General features: G+C 33.0%; 1 protein-coding gene across 1 annotated transcript in view; it reads left to right on the top strand.

Moving 5' to 3' along the window:
- Positions 1-22210, top strand: part of plcb2 (phospholipase C, beta 2) — an 81784-nt gene that overhangs the window by 22141 nt on the left and 37433 nt on the right. Inside the window, 12 exon segments of the mRNA XM_056476413.1 lie at positions 2565-2721; positions 4559-4705; positions 5108-5265; positions 7518-7600; positions 7677-7761; positions 9577-9820; positions 12648-12712; positions 13671-13767; positions 15276-15360; positions 15435-15559; positions 19406-19557; positions 21948-22112. Of these exon segments, the coding sequence (XP_056332388.1) occupies positions 2565-2721; positions 4559-4705; positions 5108-5265; positions 7518-7600; positions 7677-7761; positions 9577-9820; positions 12648-12712; positions 13671-13767; positions 15276-15360; positions 15435-15559; positions 19406-19557; positions 21948-22112 (1563 nt within the window).

The following is a 22210-nucleotide window of genomic DNA, read 5'->3' on the forward strand; positions in this document are numbered from 1 at the left end:
AGTTAGGTGAAGATCCAGAAGGGCATCCTGCTGATTTGATTCGGAAGGGCACGTTTTTGTCAGACTGCTCATCAGCCAGGTGTACACCTGTGCTAAAATATCAAGGTGAAAGATCCCAACCCAACTTTGAGAATAGATTAACAGCGTTTTTTGTTTGTTTGTTTTTTTTTTTCTCGTGATAATCGTCTTGGGTTAACGCAGCACGTTAATGCTGATAACAACCCACCACTAGGTAATCTCCACTGCTGTATGGATATCCGTTATGTTAATGTACAGAATAAACCTGATTTAACATCCACAAACTGGGATTGAAGCATCTTCTTTTATAATTGTACTAACATGCGGCTGTGCTGATGAAGACAGTAAAATTGCTGTAATTCATTAACATGCACTGTTTTCAACACGCTTTAAACTTGTAAAACTCATTCTTGATTACATTTGATGATGATTGATGATCACAGAGAGCTGAACAGATCTTTTAAATCCTGGTTGCTTTCCGCTCATCCTGTCTGTTAATATGATTATACGCGCTACTACGAAGACGTGTTAATACGCAGCTGTCAATCAATTCAGTGTGTGGGGAAACCGCAGTCTTACTTCAAGTTGCAGTCGGCCTATAAAATTGGAAGGATTTGGATCCTATTTTAATGACAGGAAATAAAAAAAAGAGACTTAATTGTGTTTCTATCACCCCAAAATGACTGTGGACACACTATACCTACACACAGCTCCGTCCAAACAGCCTACAAAAGAGGATTTTCATCAGAGTTGTCATGTTTTCAACCCAGTGCGACTGGAATAAGCAAGTAAGTACGCTCCCAAACCGTGTACGCCCATTGGAAATAATGAACTTGCGTCTGATAAAGATGCGATATGTTAACGGCGGCCGTTCTCGTGATCTTCAGAAGTTGATCTTGGGTTCACCTGATTTGTTGACAAACGGGTTGCGGATCCATTCCTTGGCAGTTTGCGGGTCCTTCACTGGGCCTTTTCCTTCAAGCAAAGAAACTTTCCAAAGATGATTTTGCTAGTTTGTGGGTTAAATTTTGGCACTCAAATGTCTGAGATGTAACCGAGGGAATACGGTCATTTTTCAAAATAAATGATCATTGAGACTCAGATAATGAATAAAACGAAAATAATTAATGATTTCTTCTGTGGTCCAGTACCAATTGATCAAAGGACCGGTACCAGTCCGCAGCTGTTTCTATTTTTGTGAAGTTTATTTATAAAGTAATTTCGAGAGGATCACGTGCTTAGGATTGCTTGCAGCCGGCCCTGCATTATTCAATTTATAATTCACCAATCAGACGATTCCTAAGCTGCTATAAATACCCTCAGTTCCATATAACAGCCATCTTCATTTTGAAGAATCCCCCCTTCCACCCCTACTCCTCCTCCTTTTCTAGGTGGGTGGCACGGTGGCCCAGTGGTTAGCAGTGTTCCCTCACAGCAAGAACGTCACTGATTCTGGTCATTACCAAACCAGTAGACATTTCTGTGCGAAGTTTACACGTTCTCCGTGTGCTTGCGTGGGTTTTCCCCGGGTCCCCCGATTTCCTTCCACCGTCCAAAAACATGTAACTTAAGTTGGACTAATCCAAATCGGCACCATAGACATACTCCTAGTAAGTAGTTATATCTTAAGAGCAATCACTATCTGTTCATTAGCTACTACAGCAGTGGAGTTCTCGAGATCTACCTGAGCTCAAACTCCCCTCTCGCCTTGCAAACGGGAGGGAGCCCCGGGCTCGAGGATCTTATGAGCTCAGAGCTCTCTCCCGTGACAGCATGCCAAACAAGCTTTATAATCAATCATCAGCTCAGTGTGAACTCTTGAAAGGTAAATTTAAATAGACCATGCCATTAGCCAACTAAAATCTACTCTAAAGAGAAGGGCAGGGTTTTTTTTTGTTGCATGTTTAGTGATAGACAGGTCCAAAACACATCATACACACACACACAGGGATGCACAGCAGCAACACAAGCATCTGTAAATATTAAGATGTAAAGAATTTAAATGTAAAATATTATCATTCTCTGCATATATATAAAAACTGCTGACTACTTCCTCCTACATTGACATCCCCTCAGGGGGCTTTAGTGAATCCGGCTCATTCTGTGCATGATTTCTGTTACATTTCCTCGCTAGTGCATCCAGTTATTTCCCTACAAAATCCATTATGTAAATAGAAAAAACACCACAGCACGACACAACTCAGTGTTCTTGAAGGGAATGGGAGAAGTGTCTTGAAGGAGGCGGGGCATGTCAGACACTAGATGGCATTTGATTAGTCAGAAGATTTGATGAGAAACTGAAGTATGAGGTGATGTCAAAAAAATTGTTGATCCATTCAGGCGGAAGTGACAAACTACAAGCTTTTGAAGATTATATCAGGTTTATATCTTCTAAATGTGAATTTTGACACTGCTTTGGAGAGTACTCTAGATTATATATATCCTTAATGACTAACATACTGATACTAACCTCTAAAAATGTTATTTTAATTACACAGGACAGCCCAATTAGTCAATATTTAATCATGTTATTTTGTAGCACGAAGGGAAAGGGTTTCATGACGAAGGAGATGTTTGCAAAGTTCCTGAATGAAAAGCAACGAGACTCTCGTCTAAACGAGGAGCTGTTTCCTCCCATGAGGCCCGAACAGGTGAAGAATCTGATCGAGAAATACGAGCCGAGCTCCTCCAATGCCAGCCGCAGTGAGTGTGCACACAAACACCATTCAGACGCAGTATTCACACTAAAATATTTTTACTATGTATAATATTTAGTTATATTATTATTATATTTCACTATTTAAAATATTTACTATATTTTTATACTATAATATACGTACTAATCTATTGTATATCATACATTTTAAGTATTATTCATTCATTCATTTTCTTTTCGTCTTAGCCCCTTTATTAATCTGGGGTTGCCACAGCGGAATGAACCGCCAACTTATACAGCATATGTTTTTTTGCGCTTCGGATGCACTTCCAGCCGCAACCCATCACTGGGAAACACCCATACACTCCCATTCACACACATACCTACTGCGCCACCGCATCGCCCCTTTATTATTATTATTATATGTTATATATTATTAATTTATATTAATTTAAGTATTAAATTTAAATATATATGCCATGTGATTGGCTGATTAGAAATTTGCGTTTATGAGCAGTTAAACAATAAATTTCCTACGTACCTAATAAAGTGGCCGGTGGGTATATACAGTTGAAGTCATATTTATTAGCATTATTAATATTAATTATTAGAATTATTAATAATTCTTACTTTTATTTATTTATTTATTTTATTTATTTATTTTTTTCCATAATTTCTGTTTAACGGAGAGAAGATTTTCTCAACACATTTCTAATCATAATAGTTTTAATAACTCATTTCTAATTGATTTATTTTCTCTTTGTCATGATGACAGTAAATACTATTAGACTAGATATTCTTCAAGACACTTCTATACAGCTTAAAGTGACATTTAAAGGCCTAACTAGGTTAAATAGGTTAACTAGGCAGGTTAGGGTAATTAGACAAGTTATTGTTTAACGATGGTTTGTTCTGTAGACTATTGAAAAAAATATACAGCATAAAGGGGCTAATAATATTGACCTTAAAATGTGTTTTAAAAAATTAAAAACTGCTTTTATTCTAGCCGAAATAAAGCAAATAAGACTTTCTCCAGAAGAAAAAATATTATCAGACATACTGTGAAAATTTCCTTGCTCTGATAAACATAATTTGGGAAATATTAAAAAAAGAAGAAAAAAATCAAAGGGGGGCGAATAATTCTGACTTCAACTGTATGTATATGTATATATATATTGTATATATATATATATATATATATATATATATATATATATATATATATATATATATATATATATATATATATATACATATATATATATATATATATATATATATATATATATATATATATATATATATATATATATATATATATATACATATATATATATATATATATATATATATATATATAGAGAGAGAGAGAGAGAGAGAGAGAGTGAGTGAGAGAGAGAGAGAGAGTATGTGTATACATGGTGTATATATATATATATATATATGTGTGTGTGTGTGTGTGTGGTCATTTTATTTTAATATTTGAGGTTTGTGTTTCTTTTTTTAATTGTTTATTCCACTTTTTGTTACATTTACAAACCTTTTACTTTTATAATATATTTCACATTACATGGTGAGGTTTTATATATTAAAAAACTTTATCCTAACATTGATATAAAAGTTATTTTCAGTGTTGTATTTATTAGAATTCAGTGTTGCAATAATTAGAATAGAATTAGTGATACTGAAATAAAAGTAATTTAGCAAGTAAAAAAAGAAGATAAAATGTTGAAAATATTAAAACAGCATTTATTTCAAAATAAATAAATAACAGCTGTAATGTCTTTTAAATGCAAATTCCACATAGGTGTGACACTTGTTCAGTAATTTTAGCTGAGCTTCTAAAGATGAAGATGCATTGTGTGCTACTGTATGTCTCTGCAGGTCAGATTTCTCCAGAAGGGTTGATGTTTTATCTGATGGGCTCTGAAACATCAGTGGTGAAGCTGGACAAACTGGCCCAGAGTCACGATATGACCCAAACACTGTCCCATTACTTCATCAAGTCCTCACACAACACCTATCTGACCGGTAACACAGCTCTTCTCCTATACATCTCATTATAACATCAGTGTTTTCAGCGGTGTTGCTTAATTTTTTATAAAGAAATGTCTTCTGAAACGTTTCACAATCTAAGGTAAATTATTCATCACTGCTCTAATAATGGATATTAAATTCATAGAAATTGATATTCAAGCTCAAACTATTTGAATATATTTGAATATGCAAAGCACAACTACATCTTTTATTGCCGTTCATTAAAGGCCATGAAAATTCAGCTTTGTAGTCAGTGACAGGCTGAGAATTTGACATTTGGCTGAGAGTGGGATCCCTGGATGTGATGTAATTTAGAGTGTGTATGTGTGTGTGTGCCTATGCATGTGTGTGCGTGTTCATGTTTGTGTGCATGTCTGTGTGTGTGTGTGTTTGCAGCCGGGCAGCTGACGGGCGTCTCGTCTCCTGAGATGTACAGGCAGTGTCTGCTGGCCGGCTGCCGCTGTCTGGAGCTGGACTGCTGGAAGGGCAAACCTCCAGATGAAGAGCCCATCATCACACACGGCTTCACCATGACCACCGAGATCCTCTTCAAGGTTCGACAGCAGATTTATATCAGATAGTCAGAGATATAAATACGGAAGAAAAGAAAATCAGTCTGTTATATTGGACTGGACCTAAAATGCACTGGTGAAATTGACTAAAGTAATGTATTTTTAGGTCTTCTGCTATTTTTGTTAGTATTTGAACTCAAATTCGACAGATCACACTATTTTTGTCTGTATTTTTTCTATTTTCAAACCTTTTACATACATTTTTACATGTTTTTAATCATTTTAATTCTTTGTTGTTTTTATTTTTATACATTTTGTGTGATTCCTTCTTCATATTATTATTCTTTTAATCCTCTTGTTTATGTAAATCACTTACATTTACCATTGCGTATGAAATATGCTTTATAATTAAACTTGCCTTGCCTTATTTGGGGTGGCTCAGTGGTTAGCACTGTGGCCTCACAGTAAGAATATCGCTGGTTCATTCCCCCACAAGTCCAAACACATGAGCTATAGTGGAATTGATGAACTAAATTGGCCGTAGTGTGTGAATGTGAGAGTGTATGTGTGTTTCTCAGTAATGGGTTGCAGCTTGAAGGGCATTCGCTGTGTAAAACATATGCTGGACTAGTTGGCGGTTCATTCCGCTGTGGCGACTGCTGAAATAGAGACTGAGCCAAAGGAACATGAACACTGTAAAACCTAACAGTGAAAATCACTAAATAAAATAAGTCAGCTTAACTTGTAACTTATAAATTAATTATATCAAGCAGAACTCAAACCAAATGAGTTATAAATGAATACATATAAATGTGTTACTCTAATGCTAGAAGCAGAACCAAACTATTTGAGTAGGTAAAGTATATAGTTGTTTGGACTCAATTCATTCTATTAACTGAACTCATACTGGCTTGATAACTGAATTTAAAATTTACTAATATTCTATAACAATATTAACACAAATATAATATGTGTACAGTTAAAGTCAGAATCATTAGCCCCTCTGTTTATTTTTTTCTCTAATTTCTGTGTATCGGAGAGAAGATTTTATCAACCCATTTCTAATTATAATAGTTTTCTCATTTCTAATAACTGATTTATTTTACCTTTGCCATGATGACAGTAAATAATATTAGACTAGATATTCTTCAAGACACTTCTATACAGCTTAAAGTGATGTTTAAAGGCTTAACTAGGTTAATTAGGTTAACTAGGCAGATTAGGGTAATTTGGCATGTTATTGTATAACAGTGGTTTGTTCTGTTGACTGTCGAAAAAAAATTGCTTAAAGGGGCTAATAATATTGACCTTAAAATGGCTTTATGGCTTAAAATTGCTTTTATTCTAGCCGAAATAAAACAAATAAGACTTTCTCCAGAAGAAAAACTATTATCAGACATACTGTGAACATTTCCGTGCTCTGTTAAACATCATTTGGAAAATACTTAAAAAAGAAAAAAAATTCTAAGGGGGGCTAATAATTCTGACTTCAACTGGATATGACTCAATAATTTTTTTTATATATATATATATATATATTTTTTTATATATATATATATATATATATATATATATATATATATATATATATATATATATAAAAAAAAAAAAAAATATATATATATATATATATATATATATATATATATATATATATATATATATAAAAAAAATATATATATATATATATATATATATATATATATATATATATATATATATATATATATATATATATATATATATACATACATACATACACTACTTTCAAAACTTAAATGATTTGCTCCAATCGGTTTCCTCAAACAGTTTGAGTTAACTTATCGGGTTTTACAGTGAATAAATGACTGAAAGATTACGGTCACACTTTACAATAAGGTTCATTAGTTAATGTTAATTAATGCATTTACTAACATGAACAAACAATGAACAATACATTTACTACAGTATTTCTTCATGTTAGTTAACGTAATGAAAATACAGTTGTTCATTGTTAGTTCATGTTAACTTACGGTGCGTTAACTAATGTGAACAAGCATGGATTTGGATGTTAATAATGCATTAGTATGTTCAATTATGATTAATAAATGCTGTACAGGTGTTGTTCATGATAAGTTTATGTTAGTAAATGCATTAACTAATGAACCTTATTGTAAAGTGTTGCCAAGATTACATATTTCACAGAAGAGCTAATCATTTTGTCTTAAGCTGAAGATTTGACATATGCTACATTCAGTGCGATTAAAGACTCAATTAATTGTAAACAGTGAAATGTAATTGTATTTTTCCTGCAGGACGTGATTGAAGCCATTGCTGAAAGCGCCTTCAAAACCTCCAAGTATCCGGTTGTGCTTTCCTTCGAGAACCACGTGGATTCGTAAGACATTTACAGCTTATTTTCTTTGTGTTTGTGTTTCTGATGGATATAAAGGTTTTTTATTTGTGTGTTTCAGTGTGAAACAGCAGGAGAAGATGGCCAATTATTGCAGGACCATTTTTGGAGACGCTCTGCTCATCGACCTACTGGACAAATACCCTGTGAGAACTCTGATTTATTACCATTTAACTTTTATTGTGCAGTCATTGAGCTCATTTATATGCTTATATAAATATAAATATAATATAAATATTTATATTAAAAACTGACATATGCTCCACCAATATATTATTTTTCAAAGGCTTTTGTCAATTTTGTTTGTATTCATGGAAAAAATATATACATGCTACATGAATGGATGAATTAATAAATAAATAAATAAATAAATAAATACTATAATAAATAAATACATAAATTAATACATAAATGAATGAATAAATTAATTAATCAATTAAAACTATAATGAATGAATGATTGAATGAATGAATGAATGCTTTAAGAGTCTAAACTGAATTTTTTATTGATAAATTTATAAATGTATGAATAAATACATAAATGAATAAATAAATAAATACATGAATTAAATAATTAATTAATACTAAAATAAATAAATAAATACATAAATGAATAAATAAATTAATTAACGAATGAATAATTAATGAATGAATGAATGAATACTATAATATATGAATGAATGACTGAATGAAGGAACGAAGAGACTAAACTGAATTTTTGATTAATAAATAAATAAATGCATAAATAAATACATAAACAAACAAACAAATAAATAAATACATTAATTACACTATTATTTAATTAATACTGTAATAAATAAAAAAATACATAAATGAACGAATTAATAAAATTAATGAATACTACAATAAATGAAAGAATGAATGAAGAGACTAAACTGAATTTTTGATTAATAAATAAATAAATGCATAAATAAGTACATAAACAAATAAATAAAATACACAAATAAATAAATACATGAATGAATGAATTAATACTATAATAAATAAATAAATAAATAAATAAATACTATAATAAATGAATGAAATCATTAAAACTATAATAAAAAATGCAAATAAATAAATAAATACATTAATGACATAACTATTTAATAACTAATACTATAATAAAAAATATATACATAAATAAATAAATGAACAAATAAACAAGTATATAAATAACTGAACAAATACTATAATGAATGAATACTATATACTATAATGAATGAATGAAATCATTAATGCTATAAGAAATAAATAAATGCAAATAAATAAATAAATCAATCAATCAATCAATCAATCAATCAATCAATCAATATAAAAAAGACATATATTTTTCAATTCAATTAAATTCATGTTTATTTATATAGTGCTGTTACAATGTGGATTGTGTTAAAGCCGCTTAACATAGAAGTTCTAGTAAAGTCCAGATTTCAGAGTAGTTCAGTTTAGTTCAGTTCAGTGTGGTTTAAATTTCGCTGCTGAATGTCCAAACACTGAAGGACCATCACAATACAGGACCATTTAAATTCAACAAATAATACATTTCTAAACATAATAGTTTTAATAACTCATTTCTAATAACTGGCTTATTTTCTCTTTGCTATGATGACAGTAAATAATATTAGACTAGATATTCTTCAAGATACTAGTATTCATTTTAAAGTGATATTTAAAGGCTTAACTAGGTTAATTAGGGTAAAGGTAGAGTAATTAGGCAAGTCATTGTATAACGATGGTTTGTTCTGTAGACTTTCAAAACAAATAAAGCTTAGGGGGGCTAATAATAAACATTAAAATGGCTTTAAAATATAAAAAATGCTTTTATTTTAGCTGAAATAAAACAAATAAGAAAAAAATATTATAGGAAATACTGTGAAAAATTCCTGAATCTGTTCAACAGCATTTGGGAACTAGTTGAAAAAGAAAAAAGTTCAAGTTTTGAGTTCACATGTTTGTTTACAGCTGAAGCCGGGTCAGCCGATCCCGAGTCCGTCTGAGCTGATGGGGAAAATACTGATCAAGAATAAGAAGAGCAGTGCAGCTCCCAGTAAAGCAGAGCCCAGCAAGAAACCAGCAAATCAAGAGCAAACCAGTGAATCTGCGGAGGGTTCTGAAGCTACCCAACCCACCGACACTAATCAACCTACTCCAAACAACCCAGAAGGCACCGATCCACCTGCAGCAACCGGCGGTGAGCCCTAAACTAGTCCATGAACCAGCTCCAGTGCTGTTTAGTTTAGTTTTATACTAAAATTTTCTAAATGTTTCCATATTTAGTGATTCACAAGTGTTTTCTTTTTATTTTCGGTTGTGAATTGCATTATGGGATGTGATCTCTGCTCTGTCTACTTCTGATGTTGAAAATTCAACTCTACAGTTTAACAAAGTGACTTTTACTGACATTTTAGTAGCTTGAAATAATATAATGTATAAGAAATAATATTTAGAGAAATAAGTGTGTTTCTGCTTTCTGTAGTGTAATATGCAACACCATCCCTAACAATATAGCACTTTAAACTATTAAACATGTTCATAAAACTCACTTTTACAAACTTTTCGAGCTTCAAACTTGTTGGAAATAAAGATTAGGATCCCATAATGCAATTCAAACGCAGAAATAAACACACACAAAATAAACAATGTATCTCAAAATACTGAGAGCTGCTAATCTACTGTTATTTTTTATTAGTAGTACATTATTAGTAACTGTAATTAAATGACCTAAACATGAACAATAATCCTGTACTTTACTATTTAATTAAAGTAACTGTAACACTTTAGTTTAGGTCACAATACTAACAAACCATTAACACTACTAGTTTAATAAACTACTAAAGCTGGATTTATACTTTCACCTGGCGCCACATCGCGCACATCCACTGACTGCGCGTGCAGCGCATGAACGATCAAGGCTTTATACTTGCTGCATTCGCCGTAGTGATATTCTTTAAAATGACAGGGGGCGGTCAAAAGAAACCCACTGTAAAGTCAGATGGATAAACAGAGAAGTAAGTTTCCAGAACTACATCATATCATTAATATCATTCAATATCATATAATTCAATTTTTAAACTAATTATTTTTAGTAGTTTTAGAAATTATTTTAATGATTATAAAGATATTTATAACCATTCAAGATTTTTTAAATCAACCTTTGATGCATCACTTGCTTTTGTTCATATCTCTGAAAGTTTTACCTTTTAAAATTTATTAAATATTAATGAAAACAGAACATGAGTTGCTCTACAAATATATTTTTATTATTGCAAGAATAAAAGCAAAAAATAAGTACACTTACTAAAAAATACTGATGTTTTTTAGATTTAGTCTCTTCTGCAATGTACACATTATTGTCTGGCTAGTTTCTGTCCTATACTTATGATAAAAAGGCAATAATAGTCCAACATTCCTGACCATTATCACATTATCACCAATAAAGCCTAGAAAAACAGGCCATCAGTATAATGTAAACCGATAGGTTCAAATATTCCTTTTTAGTTATCAAAGAAATAATTTGTTCCTTAATTTTAGTTTTGTAAATATGAAATCATTTTAAATTCAAAATTGTAGCATATACATCAGTGTTAAACCTCTGACTGGTGGAAAAACATATTTCTGTAATTGTGTATTCGGGTCTCCACTTTTGCATGGCGTCTTTTGGCCATAACGAACTCATCCCTCATGTTTTTCCAAACAAAAATCCTTTCCCACGGCTGTTGCAATTTCTAACTAGGAATTATTGATCATCTGATTATCTCTCTGATCACGGATCCTAAAGATGTCTGTACAGTCGTACCTGTTTCAGACAAAATCTCTTCAAAGTGGTTCATATTCAATTCAAATCAATTGTTCGCTCAAGTCTCAAAAAAAATCATGCGCTCCACCAGCTGAAATCATGTCGCGTGCACCCAAAGCGAACTCCTGCAAACACCGCGATAACGTCACATTCACCGCGCACACTCAAGCAAACTAGCGGATGTGTCGAGTATAAACCAGGCTTAAGTAGCTGCTTATTATTAGTTAGTAAGGTAGAAGTTGGGTTTAGTGATCAGGGATGCAGAATAAGATCATACACTTTAAAAGAAATCCTGGCTGCCTTAAATGTTTAAGCTGAATCAAATTAACCTTATAAATCCATTGAACTTATGTTAAACTGACTTAAAACAGCTTGTGTAACTAATAATATTAGGTTAGAACATAATTAACTTAGTTGCAATGATCTAAAAACATATTCTGTCTTGACTAATTGATCGTATAATTTTTACAGTCCTTTATAACTACTAGTGAACAGTTCATATCTTAATAATAGGCAGGTAACAGCAGTAGTTCATAGCATGAAATGGGACCTAAACTAACGTGTTAACAAATTAACTAGTAATTTTATGGCTAATTACACCCAACACTGTGTATAAACATTGTGTTTTGTGCTTAAGATCATTCTTAATGAATGTTTAGTTAATTTTACAGGAAGTAAAGTTTGTTTATAACCTTGAGAGAACATTGCCAGAACGTTCTGAGAGCATTGTTTCACAAGAATGACTTGATAGTCCAGTTTTTAGTGTTAAATATGTTTATTAAGATGATTTAATAGATTGATTTTAGAAGAAACAATATATAGAGGTGGCATGGTGACTCAGTGGTTAGCACTGTGGTCTCACAGCCAGAAGATCGCTGGTTTGAGTTCCGGCTGGGCCAGTTGGCATTTTTGTGTGGAGTTTGCATGTTCTCCCCATGTTTGTTGTGGGTTTCCTCCGGGTTCTCCGGTTTCCCCCACAAGTCCAAACGCATGCGCTATAGGGGAATTGGGTAAACAAAATTGGCCGTAGTGTCTGAGTGTGCGTGTGTTAGTGAATAAGTATGTATGGGTGTTTCCCAGTACTCGGTTGCGGCTGGAATGGCATAAAACATGTGCTGAAATAGTTGGCTGTTCATTCCGCTGTGGTAACCCCTGATAAATAAGGGACTAAGCTAAAGGAAAATGGATGAATGAAGAAAGAATATAACATATTGATTATTTTCTGTCAAATTGATAGAGGATCGTGAAGAGCATGATGATCACGATGAACAGGATGAGGAGAAGATGAAGAACTCTGATGAGGTAAACAGAAACTGCACCTATATTTTTGTACATTGCAAAAATTGCTTTTCTTACGCAGAGTTTTTGTCTTGTTTTTAGTCCAATTACCTAAACAAATCCTAAATAAAGAAGCATTTTCTAGAAAAGCAAAAAATATTGGAAAAATAATCTGCTAATGGGGTACGCAAAATAATCCAGTTTTTCTTTCTGACCTGAATAAGATTATTTTCTTAGCCTATTGGCAGATTATTGTGCGTGTTTTAGGGAAAGACCTGCTTAATTCTGGCTTATTACTTTTGAAAACAAGACTAAATTTAACTTGTCTAGAAAATGCTTCTTGATTCAAGAATTTGTAGATTTTTGGACTAGAAACAAGACAAAAACTAAGGAAAAAACTTCAGTGTAATACTGGTAGATTAGGATATTTTAAATGCCTCTTCGATAGAATGGAAAACACATTTTCAAGTGAAATAAAAATCAAACCTACAACCATTCATATGATATAGCTTTGGTAAGTTTTTTGAAAGCAATAGCTTCTGATCACCAAGGCTGCATTAATTTATTTAGGAATATAGTAAAAATAGTAATATTGTGAAATAATAGTACAATTAAAAATGGCTTTTATATGTAAATATATGTTCAAATGTATTTTTTTTAATAAAAGCTGAATTTTCAGCATCATACTGCAGTCTTCAGTTTCACATGATCCTTCAGAAATCATTCTAATATGATGATTTGCTTAAAAAACATTTTTAATGATTGTTACTAACGTTGAAAACAGTTGTGCTGCTTCATATATTCGTGGTTTATTTTAAGGATTTTAATGAACAGAGAGTTTCATTCTTACTAAATAGATATATTCACACATTCATATTTCAAAACTTTTGCTTATCATAAATAATTATTTCTTAAATAGATTTTTTTTTTGCCTAATCGACAAAATGTGCCAGAGTTTAATCTGTGTTTGATGTCCTGTCAGGGAACGGCTGGACAGGAAGTGACAGCGTATGAGGAGATGTCGGCTCTCGTCAACTACGTTCAGCCCAACAAATTCATCTCATTTGAGAATGCAGCCAGTGAGTTCGGAACACTGTTCATTCTCTTACAGCTGCACATGTTAAAATCACATTGAAACATTGGAACGTGTTTTTATGTGGGGTGGAAAGTCATGTGATCACCTGAAAGTGTTCCAAAAATCACACATTAACATACTTGTTTCACATGTGTTCCAAATAAATGTGACTTTGGAACATTTTCATGTAGGTAAACATGGTCATGTGATCCCATTTTGTTTACATGAAAATGTTCCCAAATCCTTTTATTTGTGTTTCAAATATGTTCCGGATGTGTTCTATGTGTGTTTCACATGTGTTCCAAATGTGTTTAAAATGAAGTAGGCTCGTGATCACATTTACTTTTCACTTGAAAATGCTTCAAAATGACATTTTCCATGTGTTTCGAACTGGTTTCAAATGTGTTCCATGTGTGCTTTGCATGCATTCCAAATGGAACATGTGACTTTAAAACATTATTAGATGGGAGAGTAAGTAGTCATTTTGTTTTTACTTGAAAATGTTCCAAAATCACACATTTTAAATATGTTCCATGTGTGTGTTTCACATCCGTTTAAATTGCCATCCGAATGAAACGTGACATTGGACAATTTTTACGTGAATATAAAAAGGGGTCACGTTATTGCATTTTGTTTACTTGAAAATGTTCCCAAATCACATTTTATGAGTTTCAAATATGTTCCAAATGTGTTCCATGTGCGTTTTACATGCATTCTGGATGTGTTCCAAATGTGTGACTTAGGAATAATCATCACGAAGGTGGTCACATGATCACATTTAGTTTTCATTTAAAAAATGTTCCAAAACCATGTTCCATGTGTTTCCTGCTGGTTTCAAATGTGTTTAATGTGTGTTTCATGCTGTATGCATTTCAAATGCATTTCAAATGAAACACGTGACTTTGGAGCATTTTCACATGGGTAAAAAACTGGTCATGTGATCACATTTTGTTTTCTTGAAAATGTTCCCACATCCTTTTTATGTGTTTCAAATGTGTTCCATGTGCGTTTTACATGCATTCTGCATGTGTTCCAAATTAAAAGTGATTTTAGAATTTTTTTTAAAAAGTGGTCATATGATCACCCTTAGTTTTAATTTAAAAATGTTCCAAAATCGCTTTTTATGTGTTTCAAATGTGTTCCAAATGTGTTTGATGTGTGTTCGGAATGCATTCCAAATTAAAAATGTAAGTTTGGAACATTTTTACATGGAAGAAAAAAAATTTATTGCATGTTTAATTTATTACATGCTTCAAATGTGTTCCAAATGAAATGTGTGGCATTATAACAATGTCACTAAGTGGTCACAAGATCACATTTCATTTTCATTTGAAAATGTTCCAAAATCACAGGTTTGATGTGTTTCAAACCTTTTTATGTGTGTTTCACATGCATTTCAAATGTGGGTTTTTATTTGTGATTTTAACATCTGATAGCCCTTTTGAAACCACATGGTTCTTCTATAAGAGTCAATATAATACATAATGATATAACATTTCTGTTCAAAACCAGAGAAAAACAGGAGTTTCGTCATCTCTTCATTCGTGGAAACTAAAGGAGAGAGTCTGATCGCGAAGAACGCTGTGGACTGGGTGGAGTATCCTTTACCCCAAGATTAAAATAGTGTTTTTCCTTGTGTCTGTGAGTGTTTTCCTATACTGATGCCTGTAGGTATAATAAGAGGCAGTTGAGCCGCATTTACCCTAAAGGAACTCGCGTGGACTCCTCAAACTACAGTCCGCAGCCCTTCTGGAGCGCCGGGTGCCAGTTTGTGGCCCTCAACTACCAGACTATGGGTGAGAATAACAAACAATTAAATTTAAGTTTTGTTTTTTATATAAATGTGTCTTTATTTGGGGGATTTTTTTTACATTTTATTTATTTATTATTATTTTTTTGTCCATAAATTGTTTATTTGAAAATGCACAACAATGTGAAAACATTCAAAATGAAATTATGAAGGTGTAAAATAAATATGTTTAGAAATAAGGAGTATTTTTTCTGATAAAGAAAATATATATATATACAAAATGAATTATATGCAACATGCAATAATCATAAATTATTTAATTTTAAATAAAATATAGTTTAAAAGTTAATAGTTTTAATTTGGAAACAAATGCATCTACCAATAAAGAAAACAATACATTTATTTATTTATTATAACTTTTGTAAGTTTTTCAAGTAAATTTAATTTAGTATTAGTGTCCTATTATACACCCACAAGATGTGTTTCCAAGACGTGTTGCTATTTTCCGACCAACACAACCGTAATTTTCCCGTTTTCCGCCATGTTGTTTAAATTGCAAATCCATATGCGCTGCTTTGTGGACTCGTGTGTTCTGGTCTGGTAAAGAGCTGTGTGTAAAGAGCATTGTTGGCGCGTTGCTATTTTGAGGAACTAAAATAGACTGTTCAATAGACCAGTTGAAAGCAGGTCTAAAATCCAGTGCAGAGCGTGTTAGTTGTGTGCCTCGCTTAAACATTGCTTAAAACACACAGGATGTAGAGCAATACAGAAATATCTTCACAAATGAAAAAGTAATTATGAAAAGGATACAAAATCAGTGCCTATTAAAATGATACAAAAATTATTATTTTCTACTGTTGTAAAAAAAATAAATGATTGAATAGAGAGAGAACCAGGAGACTCGAAACAAGCAGAATTCCTTTATCGATACGTGTTGGTTAATCTGCAGTCATACAGCGTCTTCAAGAAGTCCATGTGTCTGCAGGAGTCTATTGGAGGTCTGCAGTCTGCAAGTTTTATCAAAAATCTGAATTAAAGGGCACATAGTTGACCTCTTTTTTTATGATGTAATATTAATATTATGGGTCTTCTGAGTGTGCCAGTTTAGGGTCAGTTCAAAACACAATTCAGATTTTTTTATTATCATGTGTTATAAAGTGTCATGTTGGGGGCGTGTCCACAGTTCGCTGATTTATGGGTGTGTTGCTTCACATGTAAATTAGTTTCGGCTTCCCGCCAACGTAACAAGGGGGCGGGGCCATGAGCTCACCCACTCTTCGTTTGCAACAGAGTCTGACAGGCAGACGGAGAAGCAGAACTGAGGATCACCATTCAGTCGTACATGTACGACTCTGACACAGACCAAGCAGAGAGTACAAAATCATTTGTGTCTTTGTACAGTTTTACAGCCAACTGTGTGCTAGTTTCAAGTGCCGAGCTTGTACATAGAAACTAATAACCACGCACAATGAGTTAACTTTGAGTGAGGCACCGGATGCGCCGCTCGAAGCCGCGACACGGTACACCAGACACTCTGTAGCATACCAGAAGCATGAAGTGTCCCGAATCGTCGTGCCACGCATTTTTGAATTCTAAACATAGGTTTCTGCAGCGGTCCGCGGCGCCCAGCCGTCGACTTGAGTGTACCCTGATAGAAACCTATGTTTAGAATTCTAAAACGCATGGAGCTGCGTCAGGTACAGCAGCGCCTAGTTAAGATCACAGGGAGCTTCTGGGTTCGCGAGAAATGCAAACCGCTGAAGTATAAGGTAGACTCAATGAGAAGTACACATGTTTGCAAACCTACCTAAAGATACAACCAATAATTCCGATTAGAGCGATAATGTGGAGAATATTGATCTTGTGTTGAGCCCAATGAGCCTTGCATCTAAAAATAGAGCTAGCGTGTTCCTTTAGTGATATCACTTCGACTCACGCTGAAAATGGCAGACGTGAATCAACAAACTGAGAATATGATGATGCGCCTGTCAATCAATATTGGTGGGCGGGGGGACCGCTCTCCTACGTCAGGTAGCGGTCGATTTGAAAACCGCTCTAATTGGTCCACCGTTTTTTATGTTGTTAAATTGAAAAAAAAAGCACTGGGTGTGTTTATATCACCCCAATATGACATTCTATACACCATACATGCACATATGTCTGTCCAAACAGCTTGAAAAGTAGATTTTGTACCACAGGTGCCCTTTAAGACAAAGATGTCCTTTCTATTATGTCTTCTTAGGAGGAGGGGAGATGGCTAAACAAAGCATGCAAATTAGGTTATGGAGTCAGCATGATAACCTGCATATAGGTGTTAGAAATCTGCGCAGCTACTGACCAGATGTGTTAATCAACAAAAGGGTTTCTTTAGCATAAAAACATCATCTGAAGGTAAAGGCAGAGTCGTTAAAAGCCTGCCCGTAGCATTTGCATGACTTTGGCTCAGCCAGTAGCCAGGAAGACAAAATGTCCTGCATGGCTGGGCTGTTCATGAAATGATTAAAATAATAAAAAAACCAAAGGAGATAACTTTTCAGTTATGTGTTGATTACTGTTCGTTTGAAACTAGATTATATAAATTTATATTTCCACACTACATGAATATAAACACCTCTGCCTCCGTTTCTTCTTCACCTCGGGGGCTTTTTCAGTTTATTCACAACAACTTGCTTTTGTATAATGTTATTATTATCATTAGTATTATTTATTATATGCAGATTTATATTTGTTCTATTAAAACAAGCTTAGATTTGTCCACCTGCCAGTTTTTGGACTTAAGAACAGGACGTGTGTTTGGATATAACCACACACACTTCATTATTATTGTTCATTCATTCCTTTGCTGGAAAATAAGAACTTAATTTAGAAATAGTTTTGAAACAAATCTTTGCACTTAACAACAGAAATTAATTATGTAGGCTAATGGATGTCTTCAGTGGAGAGCGTACAACACCGTTTCCTTATCCATGAAAGTGAGAAAGTGAAAGTAAGAGCCGAATGGAGGAGGCTCATTCTTTATCCTCGCGCTGCAGATGCTGTTTAAGTGTTTTCTCACTAGTGAAGTGTTCAGTTTTTCCACTTACAAAGTCCGCCTTGTAAATAGCAAATGCACCATGGCGCGATGCAACTGACTCTTAAAGGGAATGAGAGATGAGACTCTGATTGGTTTATTCTCAAAATACACCAATAACTCATTAAGAGAATAAGCTCAACCCCTTTAGACCATGCGCCGTCGTTCAGACAGTATTTTTCCATGCTTAAAAGAGCAAAGTGGATTCTGACTTAAAGCTTTTGCGCCATGAGGTTGACTTTGCGCCTGGACCGTTAAAATAGAGCCCTTAATGTCATCTGTACCTTGTCAGGCAACTGTAATTGTGAATGTATTGTTATATATTATTATATATTAAAGAATTATAAATAAAATGTCCTTCGTCACTCATCAACTTGGATTTTTATGATTTTTAGCATTTTTCACTCACAGGTGTAGAAAGTGTTTAATTAATTTGTAGGATCAGAGAGTTGATCACTGATTAAAGCATAAAAATGTCAAATGAATGTATTAAAGACAACACAAAACACAAAATTAATAATAATAATAATAATAATAATAATAATAATAATAATAATAATGATAATAATAATGATAATAATAAAAACTTCACATTTCATCCTAATGAAAAAATAAATTTATATTTATATTTAATTTATATTTATTTATAAAAATATGTGATTTGGGGGATAATTTTCAAAATATTTTTGGGTTTTGTTTTTGTCCATAAATTGTTTATTCAAAAATGCACAGCAATGTGAAAACAATCCAAATTGAATTTCTGTATTGAAAGTGAGCTCTTTTATGTCTTGTTTGGAATGTTCTGGTGTGTTTTTGCTGTAGATTTCCCCATGCAGCTGAACATGGCTGTGTTTGAGTTTAATGGGAGAACCGGTTACCTCCTCAAACATGACGTCATGCGCCGCAATGACAAAAAGTTTGATCCGTTCACCGACAGGATCGACACCATCATCGCCAGCACGCTCACTATAAAGGTCGCTCACTCACAGTGTGGAGATTGATGATTATTATTATTTTTTTGTTGTTTAACAGACCAAAGAAATTTTCACAGTTTGTCTGATAATATTTTTTCTTCTGGAGAAAGTCTTTTCTTTCATTTGTTTTATTTCAGCTAGAATAAAAGCAGGTTTTAATTTTTTATGAACCATTTTAAGGTCAAAATTATTAGCTATTTAATTTAAGGCTATTTAATAGTGAAATGAGAATGATGAAATTATTTTGCATCAATGCATTTGGCTGACACTTTGGCTGATACATTTTATAAATGACATTGCATTGCGTTCTCTTGGAAAGTATCTAAAAATGTGTCATTTATCTAAGAATTTCGAGTTTGTATTGCTTTTTTTCTATTGCTTTATTTTGCTTTGTATAAAAGAATCTACTAAAGGCATAATTGTAAAATGTAAATAAAGAAAATGAGTACAGTATTACCCGTAATGCATCTATACAGTTGTAATATCAAAAATAATCTTCACATAACTTTTCTATATAATTATATATTTTTTTCTGAAATATTATTTTTAAATTTAATGATTTTATTTATTATTTTATACAAATGTAATATCAAATATAGTAAATTTTGTACATTTTATAAAGTTGTAATATCAAATAACAATTTTTTCTGATAACTTTTTTCTATAATTATATATTTTTTCTCAAATACTATTTTTAGTCAGTTTTTTGTTAGTAATTTGTAGATTTTTATTTAGTAATGACATTTTTAGGCACCTTTATAATCATTTTATTTGACAATAATTCTAAACATTAATAGGTCTTCATACTCATTATCATCATAAAAAATTGTATTTTTTATTTAGTAATAATTATAGTCATTTAATTCTTTATGTGGAGCGATACGGTGGCTCAGTGGTGCTTCGAGTCCCGGCTGGACCACTTGGCGTTTCTGTGTGGAGTTTGCATGTTCTCCCTGTGTTGGCGTGGGTTTCCTCCAGGTGCTCCGGTCTCCCCCACAGTCAAAACACATGCACTATAGGGGAATTGAATGAGCTAAATTGGCCGTAGTGTGAGTGTGTGTGTATGTGTGAGCGTATATGGTTTCCCAGTGATGGGTTGCAGCTGAAAGGGCATCTGCTGTGTAAAACATATGCTGGAATAGTTGGCAGTTCATTCCGCTGTGGCGACCCCTGATGAATAAAGGGACTAAGACTAAGGAAAATGAATTCTTCCTGTTCACTATCATCATTATAATTTTATTATTACAATAATTTAATTCTTAATGCACATCATCATTATTTTATTTAATGATTTATTACTAGTAATAGTATATTAGTCTAATAACCTTGTTTTTAGAATTAATATTATAACATTTAGTTTTAAATTAATATGTAGCAACAGTATATTGTTCCTTCAGACGCACAAAACGTCTTTTAATAATTGAATTAATTATAAGAAGATTTCCTCAAATAATTTTTATAATTGTATTTCTCTTTCTCCGCCATTTATTATAATCATTTAATTCCTTATGCTCATTATCATCATTTATTTTTTTACTTAGTAATAATTAAAATCATTAAATTCTTTATGCTCATCATCATCATTTTATTTAATGATTTATTACTATTATTAGTTATGGTCTAATAGTCTTGTTTTTAGAATTAATATTCATTTATTCATTCATTTTCCTTTGGCTTCGTCCCTTTGTTCGTCAGGTGTCACCACAGTGGAATGAACCATATCCAGCATATGTTTTATGCAGCGGATGCCTTTTTCGCAACCCAGTACTGGGAAACACCCATGCACACTCACATTCTCACACACACCCATACACTACGACCAATTTAGCTTATTCAATTCCTCTATAGCGCATGTATTTGGATTGTGGAGGAAACCGGAGCACCCGCCAACACGGGGAGAGCATGCACACTCCACACAGAAATGCCAACTGACCCAGCCGAGGCTCGAACCAGTGACTTTATTGCTGTGAGGGGTCAGTGCTACCTACTGCACCACTGTGTCGCCTGTTAAAACAAATAAATTACATTTATTAATGTTCAACTTAATTTTTTTGTTTAAATTCAGCCCATATAAATAGTTTGCAACCACTTACCTTACAAAAAAATGTAGTAAATCCAATGAATAATTTTTCTCAGTGCACTAAACGCTTAATTTTAGCCGAGTCAAGTTTAGCACCTGCAAACATGGTCATTTAGCGCAGATTCACCACTGAGCCACTGTATCGCCGCTAGAATTAATATTAATGTGATTATTATTTGAAATATGTAACAACAAATAACAGTAGATTGTGCCTTTAATGCATCTTTAAATATTAAAATTAATTATTCGATGGTTTCCACAAGTCAGTTTTATAATTATAATGTTCTTTCTCCTGCTTTTTGGTGTCCAGATTTACTCTGGTCAGTTTCTGTCGGATAAGGCTGTGAAAACCGGAGTGGAAGTGGAGCTCATCGGTTTGCCCAAAGACCCCAAACGCAAATATCGCACAAAGATGAGCAATACAGCCAACGGCATCAACCCGGACTGGAATGAGGAGCCATTCGTCTTCGAGAAGGTCAGCGGTGCATTCACTGTGATATGAATAAGAGATAAAGTACATCCAGGAAGTTATCACAGTCAGAAACAGCAGCGAGACAGACAGGTGGAGAAATA

This window comes from Danio aesculapii, chromosome 17 (assembly GCF_903798145.1).
Source record: "Danio aesculapii chromosome 17, fDanAes4.1, whole genome shotgun sequence".
Taxonomy (NCBI): Eukaryota; Metazoa; Chordata; class Actinopteri; order Cypriniformes; family Danionidae; genus Danio; species Danio aesculapii.